We start from the raw sequence: 25705 nt of genomic DNA, 5'->3' as shown, positions 1-25705 counted from the left end.
CCTATGACTCCCTCTGTCCCTCTGAGCTCAGTCGCTCACTGACCATGTTCTGTCCGTGTGCTGGTCACCACGTCTCTCTACCCAGTGAAATGGTTCCTTTGCTCCAGGCTTTTATCTGCAACTACTACCCATGTCTGTTGATTGAATGCAGGGCTGTCTCTTGTGTTTTGTTTTTATTGTTTGTTTTTGTTATTTAGAGTCACACTCTGTACTTGGGGATCACTCCTGAGAGGGACCCTCTAGGGCAGAGATCTCAAACTCAATTTACCTGGGGGCCGCAAGAGGCAAAGTCGGGGTGAGGCAGGGTTGCATAAGGGATTTCGCTTACCAAATATTCGCAATAAAAAATTGCATTAATAAGAAAAAAAATCGCAAAAAATAGCATTCAACATTTGCATACCCCAAACGGAACTGCTCGGGCTATGCGAATGTTTAATGCAATTTTTTTTATTAATGCGATTTTTATTGCGATTATTCAGTAAGCAAATAATCGCAAATACTGCGATATTTAAAGGCCAGCCGTGGGCCACAAAATGTTGTAGGGAGGGCCGCAAATGGCCCGCGGGCCTCGAGTTTGAGACCCCTGCTCTAGGGTACTAGGAATCAAACCCAGGTCACATCCATGCAAGACAGGCACTCTCCCTCCTGTCATCTCTCTCCTCCTTCTACTTAGATTTTCTTACCTGGACCAGCTACACTTGAACACAGCACTTCCAAATAGCCTCTTGCAGAATCTAGCCTTTTATGTTTTTAAAATTATTTTAAGGCCCAACTCATAACATTTATTGAATCTAATAATGTGCCTTAGGGAGCATTTTATTCCATCCTCTGCCCCTATCCCGGGAGATTTTGATAATAAATCACTAACATTTAGTGACATTTATTTTGGCGTAGCATTTCAACTGCACATCCCTAGCAGGTCATTTGACAGTTTTCTGAACACGTACTAATGTTGTTTCATTGTGTGCCTCCCTATGCTCACTAATGTGTTCTCCCCCCAAAACACCCTCTTGTAGGTGTATCTGTCAGAGTCTGCACGAGAAAATAACCATCTTAGTCACCCACCAGCTACAGTACCTGAAAGCGGCGAGTCAGATCCTCATCTTGAAAGACGTAAGTGATTGGGAACTTGTGATTGACTTGGATTGACTGGCACTGAGGTGATTGAAGAGCCCCAGATGCTCACTGTTCTGGGTCACACCCAGAATGCCAATATTTTTGGATCAAATTCAGAATCTCATAACAATGTCTGTTGCAGCCTCTTTCCGGGAGTGACGTAAATCCCTTCTGCCAGTTACTAGCAGATGACGGCAATAACATCATCAGGGATCATAAGATTGGGTTTGTTTTGTTTTATTTTATTTTTGCTTTTTGGGCCACACTCAGCATGTTCCAGGGCTGAGTCTTGGCTCTGCACTCAGGAATCACTCCTAGCCGTCAGTGCATATGAAGTGACCATACGGGGTGCTGTGGATTCAACCCAGGACAACTATATGGTAGGCAAGCACCTTAACCACTGCATACTATCACTCTGGCCCAACAACTATTTATTTATTTTATTTTATTTTTGGTTTTGGGGCCACACCTGGGGACAATCAGGGATTACTCATGGCTATGCACTCAAAATTGCTCCTAGCTTGGGGGACCGTATGGGACACTGGGGGATCGAACCATGGTCCTAGGCTAGTGTGTGCAAGGCAGATATTTTATATCTTGCACCACGGCTTCGGCCCCACAACTATTTAAATTAGCATTTCTTTTTGCTTCTCCCGTGACTTCCAGCATAGTGTTTCACTTGGAAATTGGAGGGTCAGGGAGAGGATCGTCCCAAATTCTTGACTAGAGAGCATCTTCCATTGACAACAGCTGCCACCCCAGCCAGACAAGTCACACTATGGTATGGGTGAGTCTCTGCACCTTCAGTGTGAGACCAGCAGAGGTTCCATAGTACACTTCCCCGCCATGTTCCTGCTCAGTGACAGGACAGTTACCCCCTCCCACAGTGCCCAAGATCCATGGGCTCTGCTCTTAGGAAAATGTGTTTCACATGCTTGTGACCCAGTTTTCTATACAGGTTGATACTAGAACAAAGTGAGGCATTCGAGGGTGGAAATTGTGGAAGATTCACAGAGGACTCCCCTCCCCAATTTTAACTAATAGTTGGCTCTTAACCAGAAGCCTCTCTGAACATAGAACTGCAGCAGTTGGAATCTGCTTTTCTATGCTATGTTCCAGGCTGCAGCAAAAATGGTATAAAAATGGAGGGCTGGAGAGAGAGAACTTAGAAGTGTTGAGTACATAATGAGCCTGGATTTAGTTCCCATCATCACTATGGTCCCATGAGCCCAGACCTAGGAGAGGACCCTGCCACATGGCCAGGCATGACCTCAACACTCCTTCCCTCCCTCCCAAAAATGCATCTGGTGCATTTGCAGAATTGTCCTACACTTGCTGGGAGATATTGCCATGTAAGTGGACCATCAAGGCTCAAACTCACCTTGTTCATAGGCCAAATACTCAAAGGCTTCGATCTTGTTTGGTGCCTCCATGTGGTTGTGGCCATGATCCTTCAGACTGTGTCAGACATTTCTGGAAACTGAGGGAAGTTTCTAGAAAGGCAGAAAGTTCATCTCTTCAGAGCCACTGATGTTTGTAGACTTCCTTATTCTCTGGGAATAAGGTAGCCCCATTCAGTTGTTTACAAAGTGAATTTGTAGCGAGTTGGCAATGGTGGGATGGGCACAGAACCCCTCCATGGGGAGAGTCAGGTATCATGTGGGTAACTGGCTCCTGAGTTATTGGGGTCTCCTTTCTATAATTTCTGAGGATCTAGCTTGTTTTCTGGAGGGAGGCCAGGATGAACAGGTGACTGTCCTGATAACCAGGACTGTCCTGACAACACAGTCAGTGCCTGGCTTTGAGTGGAATCTCCATCCATGTGCCAGACTCATTCCAGGCATAGCTTGGGGTCCATGAAAATATGTCACCACAGGATGTGGGCTCTTGTTTGACTAGGGGGAGCCTGTCACCCTCGCATATGTCACTGGCATGTCCTGATAGTGTAGTCTCAGGTGTTTTCCTGAACTCGGACACTTCACTGGAATATACTTAGTTGCCCTTCATCTGGGTGGTGGGAGGAAAGAAGGGTGTCTGGTGGGGTCTGTCCAAGATCCCTTTGCCCAGGAATCACCCTCCTTTAATGGGCTTTGTGCTTTGTGACCACCAGCTCTTCTCCTCTGGAAGTTAGCTGGGTTTCCTTTCACTGCCTTAGCACAAAGCGGAAACTCCAGCCTTTGTTGTAAGAACTTTGGTTGTTTGCTCTTTGGTATTGGGGCTGTGCTTGGCAGTGCTCAAGGGTCACTCCTGAGAGTGCTCAGACCACACCGAGTCTGTGGTTGAATCCAGGCTTTCTTCATACAAAGATGGCATCCTTTGAATCGTCACTCCACCTTTGTTCTTTCTGCAGGGTAGGACCGTAGTGACGGGCTCAACTGTGTCAAAGGCGGTTCTTACACTGGCCGAGGCTGAATGTGTATGTGTGGGGTCTTGCTTGGGCCACAGGGATGAGTTGTGTGGTTGTGTGCTTCTCCAGAGTGATTTTTCTCATGCAGGCATGTATCTGCTTGGTGTGTTGGAAGGCTTTTGCATGCTGGAAGGTGTTTATGAATGTCAGGGTGTGATCTTGCTAGCTGGCTTGTAAGTTGCTCTGGTGGGGCCAGTTACAACTGTCATGAGGCAACATAGTGGTGTCCTTGTTGGGCCGGGTCCTCATACCCCAGTGTCAGTGTTTGTCCCTTCCAGAGCTGCTTTTTCTGTGATAGAGACATGGCTCACATGGCTGTATTGTATGAAGGGCTGTACTGACAAGTTGAGCGACACAGACAGCATGAGATTGAAACTGCAGTTCTTGAAATGTGAAATGTGCTTGGTGGCAGTTGGGATTGTGTTGGGGACGACAGAGCTTGGGAGCACTAGCGGAGGGACTGAAAATGGGTGGTGGGATAAAGGTCAAAATATGATATGCCTAAAATAAAACTATCAGTGACTTGATAAATCCTGGTTCTTTGAGTACATAATTAAAAAAAAATTAAGTCAGATGCAAAAACAAAGAAAGTTGATGCCGATACCCACGCCAACACATGTGCATTTGCTTCCTTTCGCATCCAGGACATTCTGTGTCTTGTATGGCAGGTCCTAGAATGCCTGGTACTCTATCTGGTTGAGCTGGATTGGCTTGTCAAAATTTAAGATCTCGGTGTCTTTTCCTTGGACCGATTCTGGTGGCTGATCAGTTGCCTGTCTTGGTTCTCAGTGGATTAGGTTACTCTTCATCAATTTTTGGGCTTTTGTTTGTTTTTCAGGGGGAAATGGTACAAAAGGGGACTTACACGGAGTTTCAGAAATCTGGCATCGATTTTGGTTCCCTCTTAAAGAAGGAGAATGATGAGGCTGAACACTCGCCACTTCCTGGGACGCCCATACTGAGAAAACGCACCATCTCTGAGTCCTCCGTGTGGTCTCAGCAATCCTCGAGGCCCTCACTGAAGGATGGTGGCCCGGAAGGCCAGGAAGTGAGTCCTCTTACACCCTGCCCTGTGTCATGCCTCTGTGGCCTGTTAGGACCTTGGGGTCTTATGGACCCTGTGATCTTAAGGCTCTTGTGACCTTAGGGACCTTTCGATCTTAGGAACCTCATGATCTTAGAAACCTTATGATCTTAGGGATCCTATGAGCTTAGAGATTTCATGAGTTTAGGGATTCCATAATCTTAGAGACCCATGATCTTAAGAGTCTTTATAATCTTGGGATCTTAGGGATACTATGATCTTACAGAACTCATGATTTTAGGGACTTGGGGTCTTATTTAGTTTGGGATTGTAGGGAATTTATGACCTTAGGGAGCCATGATCTTAGAGTACTTGTGATCTCATTCTGCTCATGATATGTATTTTGACCCCTAAGTTGATTCTGCAACTCCCAGACTTCATTTCATGAAATTGCTAGACTTAAAACAGAACAGATTGGGGTTACATGGGGTTCACCTTCTTGTGTCTGGTGGCCTCCCACATCTGGTGATCAGGAGCCACTGAAACTTGCAGAGGGTCTAAGTTGTTCAAACTGGTTCTCAGAATTTCTGTCTTTGCCACTTGCTGGGGTGGCCCCAGGTCTTCACTTGAAGACCCTCCCCCTCTGGCCCCAGCTCCTGGGATGTTCTAGCACTGTAGGTGGCTGGTGGCATTGTTTTGGCCCATCATCAGGTGATTTATAGTGATCAGAGTAGCATGTTCTGAGGATCCTAAATTTATATCTTACCCCTCAAGATCAAAGCCATGTCCTCCAAGGGCACTCAGGGAGCCAGAACATTCTAGGAACTTATAATACATTCTAAGTCCTTCAAGCCAAAATATACTATAACTCTCCAGAATGTTCCAGAATGGCATAGCTTCACTATTGGCACCAGGTACTTTCCATCAGTTCTCACAGGACTCCCCCCCTCCCCCCAAAAAAGAATACAGAAACTCAGTCTACCAGTCTATTTGGATCTCAGGTCTGTTCCCAAGCGTATTCTTTCAACTTGCTTTTGAGCTCAGTTGGGTGACTATTTGGTATTTTTGCCATTGAATGACACCAAGTCACCTTTGCATTCAACATTGGTGTGTGTGTGTGTGTGTGTGTGTGTTTTATCAGCTTTGGCTTTTATGATTCAGTGAAATATTTTTATTGAACAAGGGCTGGGAATCACAATTCACATAAACATTTTTTGAGGTAAAATTGGTTACAAGATTGGACATGTTTTAGGGTACCACTTCAAAGTATGTTAACCCACCTGGTACCCACCACTAACGTAGCATTAATCCTCCATCCCCCTTAAGGATGCTCCCGGATTTTGCTTTTCCCTGGCTCTGCAGATTGTATTATATTGTAACCAACAGATGAGTGGGTTTTTATTTGCTTATTTATTTGTTGATTTTTATTTATTTATTTTGGGGTCACACCTGACAAGTTTTCAGAATGGCATTCTGGAGACCATATGGGATGCTGGGAATCAAACCCAGGCTAGCTGTGTAAGGCAAATGCCCTACCCACTGTACTATTGTTTTGGTGCCAATTTTATGTTTAACTTCAGTGTTTTTCTTTTTAAAAAGCTTCTTCTGACTTAATTTGCTGAGTATCACCTAATTTCATAACATCTATGCTGTGCAAAGGGCAAGATTTTGTTTTTGCAAGATTTCATTTTCTAAGATATAAGTTGCTTGAGGTGGCTTTTTCTCCTTTTGGGGTGGTGGTGCTGGATTTGGGGGATGGCGTGGTCTAGATATTTCCACACTCTTCTGCCTGGCTGAGGGGAAGACCTTTTTACCCCTACTGGCATCTGGGGGTGCTTATTTCTCACAGTCTTGCTGTGATTTTTTGGTTTAAAAATGTGGTGGCTATGATTGGAAATCACGTGCTTTCATGGCCTATCTTCTCCACAGCCTGAGAATGTCCAAGTAACGGTGCCTGAGGAAAGCCGTTCTGAGGGGAGAGTGGGTCTTAAGGCCTATAAGAATTACTTCACTGCTGGTGCTCACTGGTCTGTGATCATCTTTCTTCTTCTCATAAACATGGTTGCCCAGGTAAGTGTGAATGTTCATTCTGGGGTGGGTAGATCTTCAGCTCTAAGATGAAGGATGTGATTTAGACCTGTGGCCTTCAATCTTTTAGTACCTGAGGGACCAGCACCTGTCCTGTACACCAGTCATAATCAAGTCATAACTAAGGCAGTAGACCCGGGTTTTTACCTCACAAGATGCAGAGAGCTAACTTAGACTCTGCTTATCTATGTCCCTTCAAATGATCTCTTCAGGCCCTTGGGCTTTCTGTGATGAGAGTCACAGAGGAGACTGACTGGATTTCTTGGGAACAAGAGGAATCTTTTCCAGACTGTTACTGGGCATGAGTCTGACCCACTGGGGGCTGGAATTGGGCCTCGTACAGTCTCCCAGTGGCTCCCATAGCTGCCCATTTCAGGCCCCTGGGGAAGAGTCTTGAGGAGGAAGCAACTGCTGCTATGTGACTGAGATTTCTTTCTTTCCTGTAGGTGGCCTACGTCCTTCAGGACTGGTGGCTTTCATACTGGTGAGTGGCTCTGGTCTAAAAGGATGTATTTGATAGTCAACAGAAATTTGCCCTTTTTCTGACTCTTAGGGATGAAAGCCTCAGCAGGGTCTCCCTCATCCCCAAGGGAGAGCAAAAGGAAGTTGTCATTGGTAGACTATGACCCATAATGGTCTTTTCCCTCATGTCTAGTCCCCAGGGTCTTCACAAACTTGTGATTCCAGTGGAATATTGTGTGTGTGTGTGTGTGTGTGTGTGTGTGTGTGTGTTTTCTTTTGGGTCACACCCAGCAATGCTCAGGGATACTCCTGCCTCTGCATTTAGGAGTTACTCCCGGCAGTGCTTGGGGAACCATATAGGATGTTGGGGATCAAACCTGGGTCAGACACATCCAAGACCAACTCTTTCCCCCCTGTATAGTCACTCCATTTCCTCCAATGGAATTTTTGATCAAGACCAGGGTAGCTGGGAAATCACTTTAGGTCAGAAAAAAAACCATGTCTCCTCCATCAGGATTCATTTAAAAGCAGAAGAAAATTGCCAGCACCAAGACCCCAGATGTGTTTACCTATCCTTGTTTGGGAGCCTAATACTTTCTCCCTCAATTTCTCAGGGCGAATAAGCAGAGTGCTCTGAATATCACAGCAAAGACATCGGGGAATATGACCCAGGAGCTGGATCTTCACTGGTACTTGGGCATTTATTCAGGTAAAGTGGGATCCGGAGGTCTATTATCCCAGCAAAAGAATGGGGGGGGGGGGCACACACGCTGCACCTGTGTGAAGAAGCTGAGCTTCCAGGAGTAATTCAGTCATGTCTTAACAGCTTAAGAGCCCGAGTCACATTTAGCCCCTGAATTAATTAGAATAATTATTTGAAGAGAAAAAAAAAATCTACTCGAAAGAGGTTGAACGAAGACTCTTTAATGTGCTCCGGTGCTGGATTGTCACCGTTAAACCAGGACGGAGCATTCAGGGAGGCAGCCAGTGGAACTCGGCGACTATTGTCTCTTCTAATAGGTCGCAGGAGCTAAATCTTCTATCATTATATGGATGGGCAAAGGGATTAGAAACGGATTCCCCACCCCATGGTTCAGATTGTTCCAATTCTGTCTGAATAAGCCCCCGGCTCCTATTGAGCTTGGGTGAAATCCCCTGAGCAGCACGGCCCCCCCCAAAGAAAAACTATGCTTCCCCCCAGATTCTGCGAACCTCCTTTTCCCATCCCGCTCCTCTCTGGGGTCTCGCTAATTACCTAGGAGGGACTCAAAGTAGGGAACAATTCCAGTATCTGGGAATTAGGATTCTTCCTCCTCTCTTACCTGGAGATCACAATGTTATCACGTTGCCAACCGTGGGATTAATTGCACATTGGGCTTGCCAGACTAATATTAACACCGCATGCGCGATCCTCACAAGAGTGCCTGGCATCCTTATGAAGCACCTTGCCTCCTTCGCCAAGGAGAAATCCTCATCTCAAATTTTAAATTTTCCCCACCACCCCCCAGAAATGCTCCAATGAGTTTTTCACCAAGATAGAGCGAGGGGTGGCTTTGTTCAGGGCCCACTAGCTGAAATTTGTTGCTTCTTTCTTCATTGATCCCTTGCCTGAGAGATCCAAGCCCATTAGCCGTGTTCTTTTCAAGGGCCCAGCGTCCCCAGGAGCTGTGGGAGGAAGAAAATAGCCCCATTCCAGATCCTTGGGGCCAGCACATGCAGGGAGATTCCCTGTTGGTGGAATTGGAGGAATCTGAGCAGCTTTCACAGTTAAAACAACTTGCATTAGTGGAAGAAGTAGAAAGTACCTGAAGGCGTATTTATTGCACCAATTAACACCCATTCTTGAGCCTTCAGAAGAGAATTTTAGGAAAATAGTTTGGAGGCCTAAACGAGCATAGTTGGTACTCATTTCGGTCTCGGTCTCGACACACATGAAGCTGTCTATATTCAAGCTGTCTATGTTCAGACGAATGAGCTCATGTTGAAATTGAGTGCTCACTTTTTTATCATTCAGATACTTAGATTTTTCCCACTTAGCCCTTCATAAAGCATTTTTCTTCCTTTCTAGGTTTCTACAGTTTTGATTGTTTAAATACTGAAATCACCATGAATTATACAGTTATTCATGATTGAGTTTTAGGCATACAATGTTATAATCTTAACGTCATCCCTATTCCCCACTTCAATATACGGTTGATATATACACACACATTGTTTTTAAGCTACCTGACCATGTTCGACCAAGAAATGGAAACTTGTTTCTCCTGCTTCTTTGTTCATTATTGTGCTTTTAACATAACATACCGCCAGTTGAAGATTAAAGGGCTAAATAGACAGTAAGATTTGGGCTCTGAAGATTGAACCCTGAATTCTAAGATAAAACAATGAATCGGCTTTGCTTTATTATGCGTACTTCAGAACTAGTAATTGCTTGAAGAGAGCCTCTGGGAGAAAATTGTGGGTTACACATGACTGCCCTTTACACACGCACATGCACACACAATTCCTGTTGAGAAAAATCAATGACATGTTCCTTACTGGCCGTGTATCTCAAGCAGATTGGAGCTGGGCAGACTCAAGACCCTTCATGAAGCCAGCTCTGTGCAGTTTTTCTGCCAACTGCCTGTGAGCAGTCGTTGTGCCTTTGGGGAACAGCTCGCTCTTCCATGTTCTCTGAATGCCTACTGTTTTGCAGGTCTCACTGTGGCCACTGTCATCTTTGGCATAGCAAGATCCCTGCTGGTTTTCTACGTCCTGGTGAATTCGTCACAGACCTTGCACAACCGCATGTTTGAGTCCATCTTGAAAGCACCCGTGCTGTTCTTTGATAGAAACCCAATAGGTGAGTAGGACACGATGACTTTTTTCTTGTGCACTAGTCAGACACTGGTTTGGTATTTTAAAATAAAGGGCCAGATGCACGGGCTTGAGTGGCTCCATTTTCTACAAGTTTCACTCTTCAGAGAACATTTGTACCAGGTGGGAGCATGCCATCATTTGTGCCTGTCTATGTGTTTGCTGAAAAATCCACAGATGTTTACTTGGCTGAGAGATTTAGGTAGGGGCGCTGGTTGCATTGCTGATCAAGCTTGAGGGTCAGCATATTGAGGTGGTCAAACCACTGCTGATACTCGGGCTGTGTGTTTGCCTTTATCTAGCCCATCTTTGTCTAGAATCTCAGGGAAAGCCTAGAAGCACCTGCCGGTAGGTTTCCCCAGATTTGAAGTGATGGAGTCAGGAAAGCCCAATGCTGGCAGGATGTTAACATCTGTACTTGCCCTGAGCACCCCAGTTTCCCACTGGGCTTGGGTTGCATGTCAGAGATGTAGTCTTGGACCAGGCTTGTGACTCAGTTGTACATGTGTGAGACCCCCAAGTTTTTCTGCCCAGCTCCGTAAGAACATGAAATAAGAGTAAAAAATATACCGTATTTTTTGGTACCAGGTGAGGGGAAATGCCTGTGTGTCTTATGGAGTGAATGACACCTGGAGCTGAAGCTTGAGTGCAGGGGAGGAGAGCAGAAACTAACTGCTTGACACCCTCAGTGTGTTACCCCCTTTATTGTGCAGACATACCACATAGGATGAGCAATCAGGTTAACGCACTTTCACCGTCACATAGAGAGCTTTCATTTAAGACTATTTGATCGCTGCTGTGACTTACATTTTTCTTTTATATTAATGAAAAAGTATTCAAAAATGTTTTTTTTTCTGATATAAAAAATTAGTTAATGTGTTTAACCAATTGTGGATCGATGTTTTCTAAATATACTTTGACCTCGCAGGCTGGTTGTTCCCAGCCGCCATCTCCTGAAGGTGTCTCGAGTTGCACCATTTGCTTTAGAATATTTTTTTTTCTTGTTTTCCTCGTCTAAAAACTATGTGCACCTATGGTCAGGTGCATCCTATAGAGTGAAAAATATGGTAGGTTCTCGGTCACATCTCTGGTTGTTTCTTGATCTGAGTGTACCCGGTGGTTGCCTAGTGCAAGGCCTTTGACCTCATGCAGCACTCCTGGCCCAATGAGGCAGAGGTCTGGGCTTCAGGGAGCACAGAAGCAGGTGGTGGTGGCTGTGAACCAACATTCTTACCAAGGCCAGAGTTGATGGCTTCTTCCGGGCAGGTAGATCTCCAAGTAGGACATTGGTTCCAACCTGCTCAGTCTTGTGGCTGATGCATCAACTCCGGTGACCTGCTTGTCCATATTTTCTTTGTGTCTGGGATGACTTTATCACACTCACTTTTATTTTTTACCTTTTTTTGGTTTTTGGACCACACTCAGTGATGCTCTTGGGGTCACTCTTGGCTCTACACTCAGGAATCATTCCTGGTAGTGCTCAGAGGACCCTATAGGATGCCAGAGATTGACTTAAGGTTGTTTGCATGTAAGACAAATTCCCTTCCCACTATGCTCTCTCCAGGCCCCATCCCCTGGCCTGGGAACCCGGGGTGGGGGGGCACCTCCTTTCCTTCCTTTCTGGATGGACAGCATCCAGCCCAGAAATGTGGGCCTGCCAATTTGTGAGTACTAGAACTTGAACTCGGGGCCTTCTGAATGCATGGCAGGTGCTCTGCCATCTGACCCAACTCTCTGGCCCACGTGGGTTCTCATCTCTGTGACGTGGAGATTCCCCCTTTACTTCTCTTGAGCTGAGGGATGTTGGCAATATAGCAGGAGAAAGTGGCCCAGTGCTGGGTACCTGAAGGCTGACATCTCAGTCCTAAGTGGGCTGCCTGTCTTTCTCCCCACTGCACTGGGTGGTTATAAAGATCCAGTGGAATGTTCTGGAAAGCCCTACATTATGGCCTTAACTCTCTGGACATTTTCTGGTCCAGATACTTGAGCTGGACCCACAGAGGCATGGTTTAGTTCTGGCAATAATTGGAAGGGGCCCAGAAGGAAGGGGATTAGGGATCACTTTTGACCACGAAGCTGTGCCTTACTGTGGGATAATTTGAAAGCTTTGGGAAGAACTGCCGTGACCATTTCTCAGAATGTTCAGCAAATTTATGTGGGGTTCTGGGCGGAAAATGGTGGACTTGAACAGGTGTTAGCTCGTGCATCGCAGGAAGGGTTGGAGCCTGATTAAAATCCTGGAGGATACTGGTCTCAGGAGCATGATGGTGTTGAACTACTGAACCCTGCATACACCTCGGTGTCCCCTGGTACAGAACAATAAGTTTCCACTCATGTGTGTGTCCCAGTAGACACCTTCTCTGATGTTCAGTGTGTGCCTCATCACATCCTGTCCCAAGTGACTTAGAATGTTCTCTGAGCTGCATGGAGGGACCAGGGTGAGAGTTGGAGCATGTTTGTTTCTCTTCTTGTGTCTGGTCTTTTGTTTTTGTTTGTTTGTTTTTGATTCTGGGCCACACCTGGCTGTGCTCAAGGGTTACTCCTGGCTGTCTGCTCAGAAATAGCTCCTGGCAGGCACGGGGGACCATATGGGACACCGGGATTCGAACCAACCACCTTTGGTCCTGGATCGGCTGCTTGCAAGGCAAACGCCACTGTGCTATCTCTCCGGGCCCATGTCTGGTCTTTTGGACCCCCACGCTTGGGGATACCAGAGCCAGTGAGTCTGGTGGATTCTTGTAGCCAGAGGAATGAGAAAGACTTGTCAGCACCCCCTTTCTAGCACATACCCAGGAAGAATCCCAAAGCCCCTCAACCCCTGCTGCTACCCTTCCTCTGCTTGCCTTTGTGGGGTCTTGCCAAAGTTTCCTTCCTGACTGTCCCCTGAATCCTCTTGGGCCAGAATATTCTCAGTGACCTTATAGTAGTAATGTCAGCCTTGGATGCTTGCCACCCCCTGGACCTCTTTTCTGCTCTTCTTGGGCATCTCCTTCAGCGACCATAGACCCTTAACTGCCGCAGAGGACCAACCTTCTTTGGGGGGCCTTGATACCCCTCTGGCCAGGCCTAGTTCTGCTCTGTCCTCATCTCTGCTATGGCATGACCGGTCCTGGTTTTCTAAGCTGCATACCTGAGTTGCGTCTCAATTGGCCTTCGTATGTTTGTGTGTGTATATACGCACATGCATTGACTTTATCTGCTAGTGTGTGATTCAATTTTTAGTGTCTGTGTCTTTAATGACGTTGTTGTGTGTCATATGGATAAAAATTGAATTAACCACTGTGTAGCCTTCAAATAGCAAAAACTCATTTTCTTTTTTTCTTTTTATTGGGGGGTAGTTTGGATTTTTGGGTCACACTCAATGACACTTAGGGATTCCTTCGTACTCAGAAATCACTCCTGGCAGGCTCAGAGGACCATATGGGATGCTGGGAATCGAATTGGGGTCTGTCCTGGGTTGACCATGTGCAAGGCAAATGCCCTACTGTTGAAATATCTCTCTGGCCCCCTTTCTCTCTTTTTAAGCAAGTAAGTTTTACAGAAGCCTATTTAGAAAGAGGTAAGGGGAGAGAAAGAAGTATCTGAGAGATAAGCAGGCTTCTCCAGAGAGGAAAGAAGCAAGTAAAAAAACAAGCATAGAGATAGGGCTGGAGCGATAGTACAGTGGGGAGGGCACTAGCCTTTGCATATGGCAGACCCAGGTTTGATCCCACCAGAAGTTATTGCTGAGCACTGAACCAGGAATAATCTCTGAGCTCTGCTGGTGTGGCTCAAAAAAACTAAACTAAAACAACAACAACAACAAAACAAACCCAAAACATAAAAACAGAGATCAGCAAATAAGAACTGTTCAACAGAGAACGTATTCTTTAAAGAGTCAGTCAATATAAGTGTATTTTGTTCTTATTTTGGAGCCAGACCCGGTGGTCCTCAGAACTTACTCCTGGCTCTGTGCTCAGGGATCACTCCTGTTGAGACCATTAGCAATGATCAGGATAGAACCTTGGTCATTCGTGTGTGAGGCAAGTGCCTGATTCACTGAAGTAACACTCTGGCCCCTTTCTCTTCTCTTTTTTCTTTTTACTTTTTTCTTTTTGGAGATGTCACCCCAGTTGTATTCAGGGATCACTCTAAGAGGAGCTTGAGTGCTTGGGGTGCTGGGGATAGAACTCTGGTTAATTCATGCAAAGTGCCCTACCTCTGTCCTATTTCTCTGGCCCCAGAATTCATTTTTCTCTCTCCCATGACTTTCATTTCATCATCCTGATGGTCACCTCTTTCTTCCTGGGTCGTACTCTGGGAAAGGCATCCTGTACTCCCATTGGGGAGCCTTCCAGCTGCTGCATGCCCCTTTCCCACATCACTTTGCAATTTGCACTGGAGGTGCCTTTGCCAGGCAGATGGGTGCTGTTTCTTGGTGCTCCCAGTCCAGTCCTTGTGTGTCCTCCCCACCACGAGGGCGTCCATTCATGCCATCTCTTCTCAGATAGAAAAAAAAATCCCAGGTCGCCAGCAAGTTCTGCAGAATTGAAGGGCTCTTTGCTCTTGGAAATGTCTGTCACTCCTGGGCAGAAGACCACAGGCTCCAATGTCTGTGCCTGGCACCAGAGGGCAGCATGAGCTCTGTGATGCCAGGGCCCCAGTGCCGTGGTGCCCGACGTACTGCAAACCCAAAAGGTTTGTACGGTAAAGCTGCTCTTGGAAATGCCGTTTTGAGTGGCCGCTGCCGTGTGTGGTGGTGATTGGGAAATTTGAGCAGCAACATCGGTGGCTTCTGATGTCGGAGACATTGGACAGTTTTCCCAACACAGGCTCATGAGCTTCCAGGCAAGCTCTTTGCTATTCCCCGCTCCTTTGTCCCCTTCGCTTATGGGGCCCCATGCATGCTTTGTATTTGAGGGGGACTCAAGCTTGTGGGGTGCGTGTACACCCACATTTATATGCTTTGTGATGGGACTCCCACATTATCTGGCAGTACATTGACAGGGACATGGTTGCAGCTTGGGGGACCCAATTTGCAGAGCCTTAGGAGCCCCACTTACACTCTTGGGTCATGTTTCGGGGGCTCAGACTTCTGCTCTAACACTTATTAGGAAATACGTGGGCACCAAACCAGCCCCTTATTTGGATTTTTGAACTCAAACTTTCTGGCTTGGTTACTCCAATGGGGAGCTGCTGGCATGGTGACATCTCGTTGTCACGGGGAAAGAGGAGATAGTTGGTACTTTCTGGTCATTGTGTGTGTGTGTGTGTGTGTGTGTGTGTGTGTTAAGCAGTGGGGTGCCACATGCATGTTTGTTCCCCTGCCTGTAGCATGGCGCTTCAGTCTCGCTCTTCATTCTGGAGATAAGAGGAGTGAATAGTTATGTCCTGTCCTTTTATGCCTCATTACTGTGACAGGAAATACTTGGCCGAGGGCACTGGCTGGAATGGATTCCAGACAAATATTTGTTTATTTGCTTCCCATTTGTTAATTTGATTTCAAGAAACAGAACTGGCCGTGTCTCTCAACGTTGTGTTTGTTTTTTGATTTGGTTTTTAATTCTCTCAGGGAAGTGCAAAGTTAATATTGGTTCAGTGTGTTGATTTCAGAGAAATAATTTGTGTGTGTGTGTGTGTGTGTGTGTGTGTGTGTGTGTGTGTGTATGTAAGTGAGAGAGACAGAGAGAGAGAGGAGAGAAAGAAATGTTTCCTTTACAAATCAAGTTCAGAATTCCTATTGGTTGTTGTGTTTTGGGGTTAAACCTGGGTGGTGCTCAGGGCTTACTCCTGATTCTGCACACAGAGATTACTCCTGGGAATGCTGTGGGGGACCAGATGGGGTGCCAGGGATGGAACCCTGTTGGCTTGCGTGTAAGGCAAGCACCCTACCCACTGTAATAATATTCAGGTCCCTAAATTCCTGATTTTATTATTTTTTGTTTTTTTTGGGCCACACTCAGTGAAGCTTATGGGTTACTCCTGGCTATGAGCTCAGAAATCGCTCCTGGCTTGGGGGACCATATGGGACACTGGGGATCAAACCAAGGTCCGCCCTGGGCAGCCGCGTGCAAGGCCAATGCTCTACGCTATGCTATTGTGCCGGGCCCATAATTCCTGTTTTTTTAAGAGAAGACTCACAGTAATTTGTGGGTGTGCGTGCTTTATCTTCTTTTTTAAAATACATTTTTAATTGAATCACTGTAGATACACACAAAGTTGTTCATGATTTTTCACTCATATGATGTCCAACACCCATATCCCTTCACCAGTGCACATTTCCCACCTACCACCAATGTTTTTATTTGTCCTCCTCCCTGCCCTCTCCCTTGCATATCTGTAGCACACATTTTTTTTAGAGATTGCTTTTTATTCTTTTTAGTAAATGGTACTTGTCATTGATGAATGGAACCAGAATATCAATACCGGAGTTTGAGACAAACTCCCTGGTACCATCCTTTATTAGGGAGAGGAAAAAATAGCTTCTAATGCTCTGGGAGTTATAATCTTGAACCTGGGCCAGAAAGATGGATCCATGCGAAGAAGGGAGCTCTCTCTACCTTTGTATGCAGGAGCTCTGACTTTTATCCTTAAGAGCACCTCAAGGTTCTCTAGAGCACTGTCAGGTGTGACCCCAAAACAAACAAAAAAGCAAAAAACAACCCAACAGTCAAACACCCAGTCTCATGGCACAGTGAGCAAAGAGGCTGTGCAGATGATTTCTCAAATACTAAATTCCCCCTAGTCAGAGAGTATGAGAGCTGAGTGGTAGGATCGATCGGGGGACCTACAGGGCCTTGAATCATTTCCCAAACTGCACAAGAGACTCTGATGTAAGAGCTTCTGATGCAAGTAGCTGAGTAACCCATGACAGAGGTAAAACAGAACTGAAGGCAAACCTTGGTGGGCTCTTGGCATCCCCAGAAGAACCACCAGGCTCTCAGGTCTTGCAGAGAATCAATTAATTGTCAACATCCCACTGCTTTGCAGAAAAGAGTCATGCACAGACTGCCTTCATAATTGCGGGATCCCTATCAGTTTATTCAGTTCAGATGACCACTGGAGTTCGTCCTAAACACCTATTTTTTTTTAACCAGGTCTTATATTTCAGCTCTGTCCAAATTACCTCGGCGATAATAGACCTGTTAAATTATAGCTCTATAAGGTTGGTGGTAAAATGGTGCAGCTTAGCACACATTAATCTCTGCCTGTTCTCACAAGTGGCCATGCCGAGCGGGCACAGCGTGTTAGAACAAGAAAGACTGGTCCTAAAACCCTCTGATTTATGGTAGGTGTTGTTTTGACACAGCATCGCGCAGCCGATTTACAAGGCCAGGCTGCGTGTTCAAATATTTCTCCAGTGTCATCATTCGTCACCGGAGTCCGAGTCGAGCGGGCGATGGGGCTGGAAAATGGGTAATCTGCCCATTCATGCCAAATCACTCACGGCATTTCTTTTCAAGTTAGCGAGAGCTGCTGTGTCTCTGGCCCCCCAAAAATGCGGATTTTTCTTCCTGGAGAGCAGATGAGTTGGAAGGGTCCGAGAAAGAAAAATAAACAGCCCACAGTGCTCCAGAGAGTTCCTCTTGTTCAGGTTGCTCCACAGCCTGGATCCTGGCAGACGTGGTCTTGGATAAATTCCCTCCCCACCCCTCTAATGCCCGCCCTGTGCACGTTAAGAGAACGTATTTATATGTACATTAGTTAGTTTAAGAGGCTTTTTGTGTTCAAAGGAAGAAGTTAGTCATCCTCAGAAGAGCTTTGTTGCAAAACAAAAACACTCATTTCCCCTTTCATTTTCCCCCCCTTGTGAATAATCATAAGCGTAAGTGACTGCGGAGGGCAGAGCACAAAAGATGGCATCAATCATGAGCGGTTCTCTGTAGCCACATAAATATTATTTTTGCAGGTTTGAATGCTCCGGCTAATAGTTTGAAGTAGGTGTGGTAATGAAATCCTGTCGGGCTGTCATATATTAAAAATAATGTTTTTTTTTCACATCACAATGGCTCTATGTACTTAAATTCTTATCGGGGGGTGATATTAAGTAATATTTTATGGGAGTTGTTCATTTGCTGCTAATAGTATCATAAAAGCCTTTGTTCCAAGTTTAAATAGTTACGTAGTTACATATATTTGAACACCATTATGGTTTTGTCAGTTATCTCTACCCAAGCAATGATTTTAGCACTTGTCTGGCACTGGCAAACATCGCACCCTTTTGGTGTACATTGTTAATCTCTTGAGAATGTTACTGATTACTCAAGTTTTTTTCCCCACTCCTGCACCATGATCCTGTCTGTTTAAGAAGAACCAGGTTGGGGCCGGAGTGATAGCACAGTGGTAGGGCATTTGCCTTGCATACTGTTGACTCTGGAGGGAGCCAGTTTGATCCCAGCATCTCATATGGTCCTCTGAGTCTACCAGGAGTGATTTCAGAGCACAAAGCCAGGAGTAACCCCTGAGTGCCAAGGCCCCCTAAAACAAACAAACAAACAAAATCGGTGGCATGTTTGTGATGGTCAACAAAGATGGAAGTTTGGGTGTTGAACCATAATTCAGCCAGGAGGATGCTAGCTTTGTGTCTGGGGTTGATCTTAGGCATCCCATATGGCCCCCTGATCCCCACCTGGAAAGATTCTGGTGTATAGAGCCAGGAGTAACCCCTGAGCACCATTGTGTGTGGCCCACCCCCACTCCCTGCCACAGACACACAGATACACACACAAAGATGGAAGTTGGGAAGCTAGTGCTGTGTTCAATGTGATAATCCTGGATATTATCTGGAGATTGTATGTCTGGAGATTGTAAACCTGGCAGTGTGTGTGGATTGGAGGGCACATTTCTCCATCTACTGTGATGTGTGGTTGTGTATATAAACAAGTCTTTTGAAACACATGTCAGACCCCCATGTCTGATGTTTGTGGCTAGCATGTGAGCACCTGCCCCCTCCCCGAAGCTCCTAGGTTTGGGCCCATGTGGTTTAATTGGCCTGATCATAGTCTGCAGCATACTTATACTTATTTGATTCAGCCATTCCCAGATTTCACAGTTTGCACCCACGTTTCTGGACTCAGGAGCAGCATAATTTGGCATTACCTTAGTGGGGGGCATGTGGGATATGATAGTTCAGCAGTTGCCATTTGAATTTCCTTGCTCCTATGACAATGAGAGTAGGAAATGATTGCTCTGGACAAGAACTGGGTGCTGAAAGGAGATAAAGTGATAGGCATGTTACTCCTTCTGTAACAGTATTGCAAACCACAGTGTCTAAAAGGGAAATAAGAAGGTAGACAGGCAGGGAGGAGTGCTGGAGGGAAATTGGGGACGTTGGTGTGTTGTATTTTGTATGACTGAAATTCAATCCTGAGCAACTTTGTAACTGAATTTCACAGTTATTCAGTTAAAGAATTTATTTCTAGGAGAAAATAAAACTCACCTGCTCACAACCTGATGGCTCTAGGTGACAGAGAAATGCACCGGAATATCTTAATAGCACAACCCACAGTACCCATGTGTTGGTCATAGCCAGTTGACCACATGGAACAACAAGCCAAGATGGCAGCTTCCCCTCCAGGTCTCCAAAGCAGCCTTTATTGGGAAAAAACAAAACCCAAGGGGAGGAAAAGAGTCAGATGAAGAGGCAATAGGGAAACATCTTTTAACAAGAAAACCAAAGGAACCAATCAAGAGACATCTAATTAGAAGGCAATATGAAGACCAATCCAAAGGCCTCTTATTACAAAGAGAGAAAAACTGGCTAGTGCCAATACTCATGTATACATTTCTAGAGAAAATAGCCCGGCATCAATGAGCTTCTTCCCACAGGAATTAATAGGGTGCAGTGCATTGCTGAATACAGTGGGGAGGGCATTTATTTGGCTTGCACATGACCCCATCGGATTCAAACCCTGGTATCCCATTTGGTCCCCCGAGCACTGTCGGGAGGTATCCTTGCTGGGTACGGCCCCAAAACAAAGACACCAAACCAACAAATGTTGTTGGGCCTTAAGTTAGGTCTTTATTGCACTTGTCAGAATTGCAGTTAACTGACAATGTTGGTCAACATGTGTTGATCCCCTGGCCCTTCTCTTTTCTTTGTACCCTCTGCCCTGGTAGGCATGTACTACTGAGTGTTCCATTTGTAGAACTGGGCATGCTGTGGGTGATTAGCAATTACTCTTATTGGCTGACAAGGGACAGGGACAGTCCCATGGCATTTCTCCATCATGCTCCCATCAATAATAACCCAAACTTTGCAGCATTGAAGCAGAATCAGGACCTACTGTTTACTTTTGTTTTGCCTTTTGTCTTTCCTGCTTGCTTCTATTAATTGGAGCTCCTCCCTGAAATTTCATTCCAGAGACTTGGCTAGATTCGACTACATAGCTCATTTCAGGTGGCCTTTGTTTCTGGGTGGTTGACATGGCAGAGAAAACCACACGCACGTTAGGTCTTTGAAGCTGGGTTCCTGGAATGAGACAAGACAAGGTTCTAGGTGTCCTGTTTACTCCTTGGGAAAATGAAACTATGTCCAATGCCTCGAATATTTCTTTGGGATTTAAGTGCACCTGGAAATCAATTGGGTACCTTTCTAGTGTTACATTTTTAGATCATATGCCCTTGCAAATTAAGGACAAAGAATGAGTCCATTCCCACCTACCATGAGGCATTTCCAAACTCTGTCTGGACTGGATATGAGCTTGTATGCCCCTTTTCTGCTGGGAATTACTGCCCCAGTCACTTCTTTTGGCTCCAGGCTTCTAGTAGGTGAAAGAGGTGCCTTTTGATTTGGAGTCTTTCCCTTTGCTCCTTGCTGCACTGAGTACAATAGCCAAGATAGGGAAACCACCCAAAGGCCAACTCATAGCGGATCAAAAGGGTCAAGAAGATGTAATCTCTACACAGTGGAATAACAAAAACATGCAGCTCTAAGGATGAACAAAATCATGCCGTTTGCAGCTACCAGGATGAAACTAGAAAATCTCAGGTTGAGTGAAGTTGTCAGCTGGAAGAGGAGAGAGATCCAAAATGCTCTTTCTCCTCTTACATGGGACTTAAAGATACACAGCAAGGGAGTAACAAGGGGCCAAAGGCAGCATAACTGATCCACATTCTTGATTTAGGGAGGGTGGCTAAGGAAGGAGTATTTGGGGTCCTTGAAAAATGGAGGGGTACTCTGATTATGGGTGTGGTTTGGAATTGCATGCATCAGAAATAGTGATATACTCATTATTAATTACAATAATGATTATAAGCATTGATTGTACATCACTGAATCTCAATACATTTTTTTTAATTAAAAAATAAGAAAAGGCCAGAGTGATAGCACAGTGTGGAGGGCGTCTGCCTTGCATATGACCAACCCGGTTTTGATCCTCGGCATTCCATATGGTCCTCTTAGTACTGTCAGGAATGACCTCTGAGCTCAAAGCTAGGAGTAACCCCTGAGCACTGCCAGGTGTACCCCCCTCCCCGGAAAACTAAAAGCAAACAAAAATAATAAGCAGGGGCTTTTTCACTCATTAACTATTTCCTACACACACAGTCCTACTGCAGTCTCCTTTTTTTCTTCTTTTAATTCAAGTTTTGAGGCACACCCATTTGGCCTTTATATTTTGGTCACACCCTAGGGATGCTGTAGGCTGCTCCCACTCTGAGAGCTGAGGGTCGTGCTCCCACCCTATTCCTAGGGGTGTGCCCATGGCTGCCCAGGATTGAACCCAGGCCTTCTGCTTGCAGCTGTGTTTCAGCCCACCAAGCCATCTCCCAGGCCCCTTATTTTTTCCTCCATAACCAATTACATAAATAGTTGGCCTTGATTTGATGAAATTCCCCCAAACGTGTTTCCTTACAGAACTTCAAACCGAATAATTTTCCGAATGAAATCACGCCAGTGGGAGTGTGAGAGGAATTTCGGAAACAAAAGTCCCGCGATTTCTTGATTTAAGATCCTAATCTCCAGCTTAGGGCATCGCCAGCCCAGTTTGTCAGCAAACCCTTGACTCTACTCAGATGCCCTTCTGAGTCATGGGTGGAGATCAGAGGGCCTGAGATCATCTCTGCAGAGCTCAGTGGGGAGGAGATAGACAAGGAAAGAGATGCCACACTTACCCTGTGCTTGATCACCCCTGGGGCTTTGACAGTGGAAGAACTTAGTCAGTGTTCCCTCAGGCCCCTCGAGTCACATTCATGAAATCTTTCATCTCTTAAGCATCATTTGTTCTCATTTAAACCAGAATTCTTCTTGAAGGCTTTCTTCCCTTGTTCAAGTAGAAACTGTTTGTCTTGCAGGAACACAGCCCAATGTAGAGTTCTACTTCTGGTGTGGAAGTTGATTAAGATACTCTGGTAAACTAGAAAGTGATCTCTGAAAATGTCTTGCTTTGTTCTGGAACTATCCCTACCCCCTCTGATTTGGGGCATTTGCATTTAAGTGGACTCTATCACATGGGCATACAGTGCTCCCTCTTGAACCTGGAAGCGCTGGAAAATCCATTGGAGATTTGCTAGGGTCGAGGAAACTTTATATGGACTTGATTTAGGATATACGGTCAGATTTCTGGTCACAGGATCTTCACGCCACCCATCCCAGATCTGTTATAGGCAGGTAGGTGGGTTCTGAACTCGGGGTGCTTTCACTCATCCATACAAACTTGCTTCTTCTTGCACAAAGACCAGGAGAAATGGTCCTTGGGAGGAAGCTTGCCACAAAGAGCAGGGACTGTAGTAAGGGCAGAGAAGGGTCCACTAGGACAGAGAGAAATCATTCTGGCCAAGAACTGGGTGCTGAAAGGAGGGAAAGTGAGAAGCATGATATTCCTTCAGTCTCAATAATTGCAGAGAGAGAGAGAGGGAGAGAGAGAGAGAGAGAGAGAGAGAGAGAGAGAGAGAGAGAGAGAGAGAGAGAGAGAGAGAGAGAGAGAGAGAGAGAGAGAGAGAATGTCTGGCATTGTCTGACATGCCAGAGAAAAGGGCAGGAGGGAAACTGGGGACATTGGCACATGTGTACTATAAAGGGTGTTGGACATTGTATGGCTGACAACCATCAGCAATTTTGTAACTCTCGTACAGTGATTTATTTATTTATTTTGGTTTTTGGGCCACACCCAGTGGTGCTCAGGAGTTATTCCTGACTCTGCGCACAGAAATTGCTCCTGGCAGGCTTGAGGGACCATATGGGATGCCTGGAATCGCGGGTCTGTCCCCGGTCGGCCGAGTGCAAGACAAATGCCCTACTGCTATCTCACAGTGATTCAATTAAAAAATTATAAAAATTACTGGTGGAGGGAAGTGGACACTGGTGGTGAGATTGGCCTGATTCGCTGTATGTCTGAAACCCAGCTACGAAGGATTTTGTATTTCACAACGGTTTCAATAAAATAAAAAAAATAGATATTTTAGAATATTAAGAATAAATAAAATTTAGGAATTGGGTGGAACAAAAAGAAATTGTTACTACTTGGTAACTAGAATACAATGAATGGTAGTAGAAATAAAAAGTATAAAAAACCAAATAAATCAAAAAGAGAAGAAAAGAAAGCTCATTGCTTTTTGTCCTGCTTATTTTGTTGCCCGTTTCTCTGACCAGCTGCTCGGTGTGGCACGGATGGGCGTTAGTTAATGATTTCTCTCTTGGCTCTTGGGATCTGTTTTCAGAAGTGCTCCCTCAGTTCCTCCTGCCCTCAGTCTGATTGCAGCACCAGTGACAAGGCAGGGAGACTGGGCGGGTGTGGCAAGGCACACATTCTGCCCACTGCATCCTGCTCTGCCTGCAGCCTCCCAAGTGGGTGTCTGTGAGTCTGTCCACAACACATTCTCACGGTTTGCTATTTTGTTTCCCGGTGCCGCATACTGCCATGAGAATTGAAGGCTCCTTATTCTTCTCTTCCCTTTAAATGTTTGAAAAATAGATTGAGGATTAGGTGGTGGCCTTTTTTGGGAATAGGTAGTTATTTTTAATTTGGGGCGGGGGGTTGGGCCACACCCATTTGATGCTCAGGAGTTACTCCTGGCTAAGTGCTTAGAAATTGTCCCTGGCTTGGGGGGACCATAGGGATGCTGGGGAATTGAACTGCGGTCCTTCCTTGGCTAGTGCTTGCAAGGAAGACACCTTACCTCTAGCGCCACCTCACCGGCCCCTATTTTTAATTTTTTATGTGATTTTTTTTTCTTTCCCCTCCTATGAGTATCAAGATGACCCAGGCACAAAAAATTTGCCTCTTTTTTTAAAAAAAGTAATTTTTTCAAGTTGAATCACTGTAGGAGCCAGAGCGATAGCACAGTGGGGAGTGTGTTTGCCTTGCACACAGCTGACCGGAGTTCAACTGTTGGCTTCTCATAAAGTCCCTCAAGAATGATTCCTGAGTTGCAGAGCCAGGAGTAAACCCTGTGAACCGCCAGGTATACCCATCAAACAAACAGAAAACAAAATTGAATCACTGTGAGAGATACAGTTACAAAGTTGTTCATGATTCAGTTTCAGTCATACAGTGTTCCAACACTTACCTGTTGTCATACATCTGTAAAATCATTTTTTATTTTTACTTTCACCTTTTCAGAGTCAATTAGCACAAGTACCCTTAATTACATCAAATGTGACCCTCAGGTCATTTATGTTACATACTTGCTAATAAAAGTGGTAGGAAAAGCAGCGGAGAGAGAAGCTTGGCTGATTCAGCAAGATCTGCTCAACAGCCCCTGGCTGAATTTCATTGTCTCCTGTGACTGTTTTATTGTACAAAACTGCAAGTTGAGACCCCCCACTCATCCCTTTACCAGGGCACATTTCCCACTACCAATGTCCCCAATTTCCCACCTGTCATCCTCTACCTTAGCCTGCCACTATTCCTCCCACCCCCCTTCCCTCCTTTCAGCACCCAGTTCTTATCCAGAGTTATTCCCAACTCACTGTCACAGTGCTCCCTTCTCTGTCCTCACTGAACTCCCTCCTCTTTCTGGCAAGCTTTTCTCCTGTGGACCCCCCCCCCCTAATCCTCAGTCCAGGGGATACTCTTAATTTGGTTCTCTTTTTCCCTCCCAGGAAAAGACAGTGATCCTTCTATCTTAGAATTATGTCTCCTGCTACCGTAAATCTTCCCTCTGTCCCCCTGTTATCGAGCAGAAAGCTGGAAAGGGACCCCACATTGCTTCAACAGGCCTACTGGCGAGATTTCTTGTAGACAGACGTGTTCCTTTTCTCGGTGCCAGATTTCAAGGTTCGTCTTGCCATGGCCCCGTAAATCAAAGGCAAATAAGCAGGCATTTCAAGGGGGTGAGTAATCAGCGCGACTAGAAGAGAGTTTTTCCCCGAGCTCCAGATTAAATAAATAGTTGTTGACATAAATAGTCAGGATCATAAAAAGATGCACCTGGGGAACTCGGGCCCTGGGCTTTGTCTTCTCATCAGACAGGCAGCTGTTTCTTAACCAATTGTCAAGGCTTTAGATCCGGGGCATAGATTTCAATCTCATTTTAGGGAATTGTCAAGATCAAATGAAGAAGTTTGAGTTCCTCTTCAAGCCAGATTTTCTTTCTTTTGGGGGGTGATGTAGATACACCAGGCGGTGCTCAGGACTTCCTCCTGGCTCTGTACTCAGGGATCACTCCTGATGGTCTCGGGGGACTTTGTGGGGTGCTGGGGATTGAACCTGGGTCTCTCTTTGAAAGGCAAGAATCCTACCTGCTGTACTATGGCTCTGGCCCAAGACAGGATTTTCTAAGCTCTCAAGCCTCCTCTTCACAAAGGAGATGCTGGTGGGAGTTGAAGGTTT

The 25705-nt window shown here is 45.6% G+C and overlaps 1 protein-coding gene across 1 annotated transcript in view; it reads left to right on the top strand.

Moving 5' to 3' along the window:
• ABCC4 (ATP binding cassette subfamily C member 4) overlaps positions 1 to 25705 on the top strand; it is a 216663-nt gene that overhangs the window by 84999 nt on the left and 105959 nt on the right. Inside the window, exons 14-19 of the mRNA XM_049778722.1 lie at positions 1017 to 1113; positions 4362 to 4571; positions 6477 to 6617; positions 7082 to 7119; positions 7712 to 7806; positions 9793 to 9939. Coding sequence (XP_049634679.1) covers positions 1017 to 1113; positions 4362 to 4571; positions 6477 to 6617; positions 7082 to 7119; positions 7712 to 7806; positions 9793 to 9939 — 728 coding nt within the window. The remainder of the gene's footprint in view (positions 1 to 1016; positions 1114 to 4361; positions 4572 to 6476; positions 6618 to 7081; positions 7120 to 7711; positions 7807 to 9792; positions 9940 to 25705) is intronic.

The sequence above is a fragment of the Suncus etruscus genome, chromosome 8 (genome assembly GCF_024139225.1).
Source record: "Suncus etruscus isolate mSunEtr1 chromosome 8, mSunEtr1.pri.cur, whole genome shotgun sequence".
Taxonomy (NCBI): Eukaryota; Metazoa; Chordata; class Mammalia; order Eulipotyphla; family Soricidae; genus Suncus; species Suncus etruscus.
The sequence above is the reverse complement of the archived record's forward strand: the minus strand, read 5'-3'. Positions and strand labels throughout refer to the sequence as shown.